This window comes from Mustela nigripes, chromosome 4 (assembly GCF_022355385.1).
Source record: "Mustela nigripes isolate SB6536 chromosome 4, MUSNIG.SB6536, whole genome shotgun sequence".
NCBI classification, from domain to species: Eukaryota; Metazoa; Chordata; class Mammalia; order Carnivora; family Mustelidae; genus Mustela; species Mustela nigripes.
Window position 1 is genome coordinate 162002009 of NC_081560.1, and position 8439 is coordinate 162010447.

An 8439-nucleotide genomic window follows, 5' to 3' on the forward strand; every position below is an offset into this window, starting at 1 on the left:
GGACCGCCTTGCCCAACAATGCCTAGTCACCATCTCTGCTTGTCACAACTCTATCCACCCTCCAGAGATGCTCCATTCTGGAAGCTTTCCCAGCCCTTCCATCACACATACTCTCCCTTTTAGATTTCCTTGCACCTACCTTCTTTTCCCTTTCGTGTCCACAGCTGTCGCTATACTATGGAGAAAGTGCAAACACAGTGAGGGCAGGAGCCGGTGCTCCCAGATGGTCTGCATCCCACAGGTGCTTAGGCCATATTTGTGGATATCTTCTTGCATGCTTATGCTTTTGCAGCGTCTCCTGGGACTGCCCCTTGGAATGTCTTCAGGATTCCAGAGACTAAAAATATCTCCCCAAATCACCCCATTGGCTTCCTTGTAAGGAGCTGGGCTTAGCTGCGAGGCTGAAGATTTGTGCCCACCAGGCGGTGCACCACCCTTAAGTCTGCAGATGCCTTTCTTAGATGCCAGAGGACTCTTCTCTCCCTCTAAGTGTTGATTTGGTTAGGTCTCCTGCTCACAGATACAGTTTATGGAGCATAACCCCATCATCAGCCCAGCACCCAGAGTCAGCCCCCAGGTGCCTGTCCTAGCTCCAGCCTTTTTCATAACCGGCACCCTGAGGACACTGAGGATGTCCCAGGAGGGATTGATTGCTAAGGGAAGCTGAGAGAAAAAGGCCCCAGAATTGGGATCAGAAGACCTAGGTTTGAGTCTCCACATGGACACTTGCTAGTTCTGTTTCTCCCAGCAAGTTATGTAACCTCTCTGGGCCTCTGTAACTGTAGCCAAGAATAAAATCTGAGAAAGTAACATATAAGCACTTTGTGGGTTTTTAAAAAATTAATTAATTTATTTATTTGACGGAGATCACAAGTAGGCAGAGAGGCAGGCAGAGAGAGAGAGGAAGGGAAGCAGGCTCCCTGCTGAGCAGAGAGTCCGATGCAGGGCTCCATCCCAGGATCCTGGGATCATGACCTGAGCTGAAGGCAGAGGCCTTAACCCACTGAACCACCCAGGCACCCCAAGATATAAGCACTTTGAATGTGAACCTGGAGCCAGCCACACGTGGGCTCTTGTTTAAACTGTCACCCGCCAGCTCTGTGGGCATGGTCACCTTCCTTCACCCTCTGAGCTCTGGCTTCTCCACTGGCAAATCAGAGTTAACATTGCCTAGAATATAGGGGTGCCTGGCTAGCTCAGTTGGTAGAGCGTGTGATTCTTGACCTGGGGGTGAGTTCACGCCCCACCTTGGGCGTAGAGCTTACTTAAAAAACGACAAAAAACAGTGCCTAGAGCATAGAGAGCTTTCAGTGAATAATGATCACGTATGTCTTATGGATCCCTAGACCCTCAAATGGTGCCCAGTGCCTAACAGGTGCTTAATATCCATTTGCTTAATGAAAGGATTTCACAGATGAGGAAACTGAGGCACAGAGCAGTTAAGTATGAGGTCCCGGCACAAGGGAGTGGTGAAGCCATAATGCATAGCCAGCAGTCTGCCTCCATGGCTTGTACCCTTGTCTCAATACCATGCTATTTTACACGGTGATGGAGGTTACACATCACCTTTTACTCATTTAAAATAAGCGTTCACAGCTTTCCCAGGTCCCTGCAGGCGGGGCTGTGCAGCAAGAGGCCTCAGCCCCCTGAGAAACCACATATACTTTCTCCCATAAGGAATGCCAGGGTGCTGGGAGAGGAGAGACCTGCTCAGCGAGGCCAGGGGGCCGATGGACACATTCCATGACCAGGAGATGAGAGACTAGTTCTGCACTCTGCTGACATTTATTGAGTCTCTTATTTCCGGGCAAAGATAGAAGTGACAGCCAGCAGTTGCAAGCAATGTATCAGACTCAGGAGCACTGCATAATTTCTGAATGCTCCAAGAGAGGGCCTAAAGAGCCAGCAATCAACAGCTTGGGAGTCTGGACCAAAGGGAGGAGCATTTTAAAAAGGGCCTTGAAGGGTAAGTAGGAGTTTTCCAGCCAAGTGGGATCTGAGAATGAAGGGCTTTTTGAGCTTATTTGGGGGGGAGGGTTTAAGAGGTTAGGTGGGGTTGGCAAGCCCCATGGGAGCAGGGGTAAGGAAAGGAAGTGGAAAACAAGGAAAGTGAAAGTCAGTTGGAGCCAGTTTGTGAAGTAAGCCCATAGAAGAGATAAAACTGTATCCTGTGGTCAGTGGAGGAAGCAATGCAATGCCAGGTCTGTGTTTTAGAGGGCTGTCACAGTGAACGATGGTTGAATGGGACCGGGAGACAAGAGACACCAGCTGCAGTTACGGTTAACGGGCTTAACTCCTCTAGACCTCATTTCTCCTCCTCAGTAAAAGGAGGAAAAGAATTCTATCTCTGAGGCTGTTTTGAGGCTTAAGTAGGCTTACGTGTAAACGCATCATTAGCTTCCACTGGACGCTGTTCTGCCTAGTGTCCTAGTTAAACAGGGGGGCTTTGCTCTCTCTTACCCCAGGCTTGGTGCCTTGAACACGCCGGATAACACATTCTTAATCTAGGCGACCCTGGATGGCTAGGAGGTTGGAAAAATGAGGATGGACTGATAGGATTTGGCTTTGTGGTGTGTGGGAGGGGCGGGGGGGTCTCTGGTGGGGGACCGTCCCTTTCTCTGATGTCTGAGAGCCCAGCTTTGGACTGGAGAAGAGTGAGGTGGGCACATTCCAGATGTCCAGGGGAGAACGGATGTCAGCTTCAGACCAGCGCCGATCTCTTCCAGAGCCAGGGAAAGGCCAAGAGGCCCGAGTGGGCCCTAGGGCAGGACAAAGTAGAAAGAAAAGGCCCAGCGAGGCTCTGAGAGAATGCTCCAGAATACAGCGTTTCCCCTCCGAGGCTGGACGGGAGCTGGGGTGGCAGGGCAGGCAGGGCAGGCAGGGTGGACCCAAATGTGCCAAAACTTGGCCCGGGCGGCCAGAGCGGAAGGCCCTCGGCGGCCCGGAGGTGCGAGTGCCCTCCGCCGCGCCCGGGGGAGAAAGGAATCCGAGCTGGGAGTCTGGCGCCGGCTAGAAAGGGGGGCCGGGATGGTGAGCGAGGCCCAAAAAGAGATGGCTGGAAGCCGGGAGGAGCGAGTGGGGGTGGAGAAGGGGAGGGGAAGTCAAAGGGCGGGTAGCAGTGGTGGAGACGGGGAGAAAGAGAGGAGGGCTGGAGGGAGGAGAGAGTGGAGGAAGGGTGGGGAGAAGGGGAGAGGAAGCGCGAAGAGGACTCGGAGGGACGCGAGGAGGCCGCCGCGGGCGCAGCGGGTACGTCGGCCGGGCCACCCCCGCGAGCCCGGCGCCGCCATTCCGCTACTCGGGGCTCCGCCGCCGCCGCCACCGCGCCCGGGGGCCATGCTCCCGCCGCCCCCGCGCCAGCCGCCGCCCCAGGCGCGCGCGGTTCGCGGGCCGGTGCGCCTGCAGAGGGCCTTCCTGCGCGGCCCGCTGGGCGTGCTGCGGCTGCTGCAGCTGCTGGCCGGCGCCGCCTTCTGGATCACCATCGCCACGAGCAGGTACCAGGGCCCCGTGCACTTCGCGCTCTTCGTGTCAGTGCTCTTCTGGCTGCTGACCCTGGGCCTCTACTTCCTCACGCTGCTGGGCAAGCACGAGCTGGTGCCCGTGCTGGGTTCGCGCTGGCTCGTGGTCAACGTGGCACACGACCTGCTGGCGGCCGCGCTCTACGGCGCCGCGACGGGCATCATGATCGCCCAGACGCAGAGCCACAGCTACTGCAACCTCAAGGATTACCAGATGGCCTGCGCCTACCACGCCTTCTTGGCGGCCGCCGTCTGCGGCGGCCTCTGCCTCGGCCTCTACCTGCTCTCGGCCCTCTACGGCTGCTGCCGCCGCTACCAGGGGGAGCAGGAGGTGGCATGAGCCGCCGCGCCGCGGGGCGGGGACCCTCCCGAGACCGGCGCCCCCGTCCTTCCTGCCGCCGCCGCCCCGCGCCCGTGCGCCCCGGCACCCACGCGTCGCCCCGCGCTCCCGCCCGCGCCCGGGCGCCCTGGCCCGCAGTTCCCGTCCGACGGCAGAGCCGCCGCCTGGAGTCAGGTCAGACGCGCCGCCTGCGCCGTTTCCTGGGATCCGGGCAGGGCCGCATCCGAGCCGCGGGCCCCCAAGCATCCTGGCCGTCCGAGGCGAAACCTCGCGCTTCCTCGCCCCCTTCGGTGCCGAGAGCGAGACGTGGACAGGCGCCGCGTAGATCCGGGGGAGGCTCCCAATTGGAACCAGCCTTCTGGCTGCGCCACTACCCCTTCCCTCCCGGCCCGCCTTCGGAAGAGCATCCCCGTTCCCTGGCCCCTCTTCCAGCTTCGAGCGCTGTGAAGGGCAGGCTCGCAGCCGCGGACAGAAACGAGGACAGGCCTCCATTGGCCTCAGGATGAGCGAAGAATTTCGTTTCAGCTCGGGATTGTGCGCGCATCCTGCGCGGTCCGTGCTCTGACATTGGGGTGGGGCGCGTCTGCAAAGGTGAGGATGGATCGGAAATGCCCGCGGGCTGCACCTTTGCACGTTTGGAATCTGCTCTCACCTTTGCCTGTTCCGCCTTTGGCCTCGGGGTTCCTGGAGGCCAGGCCCAAACGCACACTAGTTTCCCTGGCCTCAGCTTCCCAGCGTTTCTCTCACGGGCTTCAGCTCCACCACCCCCACCTCCCAATGTCTTTTTGCATTAGGGATCCTACAGGACCCTGAAGGAATGTCAAGGTGAGCCTCACCCCTTGCCCTTGGTAAAGCCAGAATAAGATTAGAACCCCGTTTCCAGTCTCCCAGCCCAGCACTGTTTACATTAAAGCGGTGGGTGTTCCCAGGAACCCCGGCTCAGGAGCTACAGTCTAAAAGACGGTTTCATTTTCAAATGGGTTTGTCAAGGTGCTATCTCACGCCCACCTGAAGATTCACGATGCTCATTAGCATATCAAAGGCTCTGAGAAGTCCCGCTATAAAAGAAGCCCAAGTAATTTAGTTTACAGTGTTAACTGCCTGTGGATCTGGAGCAATTAGATTTTGCCACCTAAGACTTCCAAGCATCCCTGTGTCTTGGCTATCATTCATTCCCACCGTTTCCAGCCCATTGGCTCTGGTGTGATTGAAGATCTGGGGTGCTTCTTCTCCTTCCCAGGGTATTTCTCTAGCAGAGGGTGGGCTTGCCTCAATGAGGGAGAAGATAGCTGTCCCTGCTAGGCACATGAGAGACCTGGGAATTGGTGGACCTGAACATTCCTCTACATTGTTTGGAAAATAAAGTCAAGGTTATCCAGATGGTGTCCCTGTTAAGAAGAACATTGCCTATAAAAGATGCTGGCATGGACCGTGAGCAGCTGGCAGGAGTGGGACTCACTCACCAAAGAGGAGAAAGCTCCGAAGTTGGGGTGAACAGCTGGCCCAGCCTCCATAAGGTAAGGTGCTTCCTGAATTTCGGGAGGGGTCATAGGCCTTTGAATAAAAAATACAGAGCCCCCTTTGCCAAAAGGTGAGGGGTTTTTATTCAGGGAGCAAGTTGGAGGGGTGACAACCACAATGCCCAAAGACTTGTACTACCAGTTCAGCCATTTTGCCACATCCCGCAAAGGTCTGCTCTTGGAAAAAGCTCAGCCCTCTCTGGATTAGAAACTAGAACAGGGGGTGTGTTTTGGGGGGTGTGTTTTGGGGGGTGTTTTTTTGAAGCTTAGGTAGAGAGGGTGAGGCTTTTCTGTTGTACCTGCAAAGATCGGGGAGGGGCGTGTTTCATGCGGAACATGAGAGCATTTATGTGGGCACTGCTTAAAGCATTTAGATGTATTTCTTTCATTCTTTCGACACTGTTGTGGCGAGCCGTGTTCTCCTCTTCCCTAGGAGGCAGATGAGTCTACCTTGTCCAGAGTCTCCCAGCTGCTGTGATGGGTGGAGCTAGGAGCTGGACTCTGGAGATTTGGCCTCCTCAGGACAGGGCTGTACTCTCTAGAGAAGGCGGTCAATACACATTCGAGACTGTTCATGTGGCTACTTTAAAAAAAATCATGGTAAAATATACATGTAGCATGAAATTGACCATTCGACCATTTCAAAGTGTATGCTTTGGTGTCCTTATGTAGGTTCCCAGATGGTTGTGCAACTATCACCACCATCCACCTCCAGAACGTTTTTCACCTTGCAAGACTGAAACTCTGTCCCATTCAAATTGTGGCTGTTTTGTTGTTACTGTTGTTTTCTTTCCTTTGGGAACTCCTAGAACACTGAGCCCTTTGCGGTCTCATTTAGGCTGGAGTGCTGCTGCCTTCCTCCAGGTGGCGCACCCATTCTTTCGGTCCCCACCGCTGGTGCTGGCCAGAGCCAGGGGAGGCTGGGGGTAGGGGGTGGGGTTGGGGCTGGCCAGAGCCAGGGCAGGCCAGGGGTAGGGGGTGGGGTTGGGGCTGGCCAGAGCCAGGGGAGGCCAGGGGTAGGGGGTGGGGTTGGGGCTGGCCTTTCCTGGGATACTTACTTGGAGGTACCTTGGCTGGCGATGACTTTGGTCTTCTTTTGCAGGTTTCCATGTTTCTGAGGCCATGGAGATTCCCGTAGTGGTCATGCCGACCTCTCCCAGGGCTCGCTTCCCTGGCAAGGGGCACCATTCTGGGCTGGGCCAGCAGAGCGCTGCAGAGTGGCCAGCAGAGGGGAGAGTGGATGACCTCTGCCCAGCAGCTTCCCTTCAGCATTGTCCAAAGGAAGATCCAAGAAGCGTGAAGATTCATTTTGCCTTAACACAAGAGAAATTCCGATTCTCCTTATGCTGTGACTTGGTTCCAAGATTCCAGACACCTGGAACTGAGCCGTGCACCTCCATGCCCTAAACAATGGGTTTAAGCTCCAGCTTTTGTTCCTTTTCTCTTTTTCCAGATCACTGTTGAAGTTGCATCCTCAGCTCAGAACCAGCGCCCTGAGGATCTCTTCCTAGCCCCCAGAGCTCATGGTGCTCTGTCTGTGGTTGGGTGACCTTACTCAGGAGCAGACGTCTCCTTTGCCTTCACGGTATCTTATCCAACCAGATGTGCCTGAAACATTCCAGAGCTCACTGGCTCTTCTAGATGTGCCTTCCTGCTTGGCTTCTAGCTGCTTCTCCAGATGTGAGAAGGACGTGTAAAACAGCCCCCACACCCACCCCCTCCTCCTGCTGAGACCCTGTACCATAGGAATGGCCACCTGACCTGGCCCAGAATTTTTGAATACTGGAGGCCGCCTCTTTGGCATCCCTCATTCGACTCCAGGACTCAGTCCAGCTTGAGGTAGTCCACAGTGGACTGTGGACTCCTACCAGTCCAAAAGTCTGGGACTACTTGCGGATCCAGTAGAGGAATTTTCTAGTATTCTACGAAGGCCAAAAGAGAGGGTGGGAGAGGGTGGGAGTGGGAGGGGTGTGGGCCAGTAGTGAGGGGGACCGATGTGCCTCATTTAATAGTTTAGTGGTGATTACTAATTTGCTTTTCAGAATAAAGTTTGGTTTGTCTGTTGTTGGTGTATAGGTCTTCTCTCCCCTGCAGTAAGCCTGTGTACTGGTTCTCCCAGCCTCCATCCATCCTCTTCTTCTTTCCTTCTGGGAGGGGAAGAAAAATGAGTTCACAGGTTTTCAGTGCATTAAGGCAGGACACAGGAAGCAGAGAAAGAAAACCTCCTATGTCTGCCCCTGACAAAAGCGGGTGGGAATTCAAGTTGCTCCTAGCCCAGCTCTCAATGACCCCTCTGTTTTTGGAAGCTCCACTCCCTAACGGGCAGGCACAGAATGACTACGGTTAAGGAGCCAAAGGGTCCCTCGACTCCCTGATTTTGCAGAAAGGGAAATGAGCCACAGGGAGGAATGGTGCCTTGCCTAGTGTCACAGAGCTGAGAGGGGACTGAGTGAGGTCTTCTGGGGCTCAGGTTCTGATACGGACTATAGTCCTCCTCTGGTATTGCCTCCCAGACACACCCCACCTGGTTTCCCCTGATTCCAGTCACAGCCTGATGAATAAGGTGCTTTGGAAAGGGTAGGAAAGCAGAGTGAGCAGGCTTCCTTGCCAGCTTCTCCCTCCTCTGCCTGAACCTCAAGTCTGCAGCCAGAACATAGGATTCTAGGGGCAGATCTCAGAACTCACTTAGAACAGCTCTAGGCAGAGATCGGATGCTGGGTGTGTTCCACACCCACTTTCTTCCAAAGCACCCTCCTCGGCACAATAAACACATACACACACTCACTCTGTTTTCTTCATGGTTTGGATTTCCAGGGTGGAAAAACAATGCCAAGGACCCTCCCTTATTCCCCTCTTCCCTCTCTGTCTATTCATGAATTTTGCACTAAATAAAATATGGCCTCCCTTTATGCAAGGGCTGGTAAGCCCCCCACTCTACCATTGCTTTGTGGAGAATTTCGCAATGGAAAATATGTTTCTACTTCATGATCTTTTTTGATCCGGTGAACAGTCTCAGTGGTTGGCATTGTCACTCCCATTTAATAGGGGAAATAGAGCCTCAGAG

The 8439-nt window shown here is 54.9% G+C and overlaps 1 protein-coding gene across 4 annotated transcripts; it reads left to right on the plus strand.

Annotated features, from left to right (window-relative positions):
* Positions 1-3140: 3140 nt before the first annotated feature.
* MARVELD1 (MARVEL domain containing 1) lies at positions 3141-7439 on the plus strand. Of its 4 annotated transcripts, none has more exons than XM_059398287.1 (3): positions 3141-5372; positions 5809-5975; positions 6478-7439. In XM_059398287.1, the coding sequence occupies exon 1, from the start codon at positions 3334-3336 to the stop codon at positions 3853-3855; it is 522 nt and encodes a 173-aa protein (XP_059254270.1). In that variant the 5' UTR covers positions 3141-3333; the 3' UTR covers positions 3856-5372; positions 5809-5975; positions 6478-7439. The 4 variants fall into 4 exon arrangements, with proteins under 4 accessions (XP_059254270.1, XP_059254269.1, XP_059254268.1 ...); XM_059398286.1 differs by lacking the exon at positions 5809-5975 and having other exon boundaries at positions 3141-4680; positions 5221-5372; XM_059398285.1 differs by lacking the exon at positions 5809-5975.
* The last annotated feature ends 1000 nt before the right edge of the window (positions 7440-8439 follow it).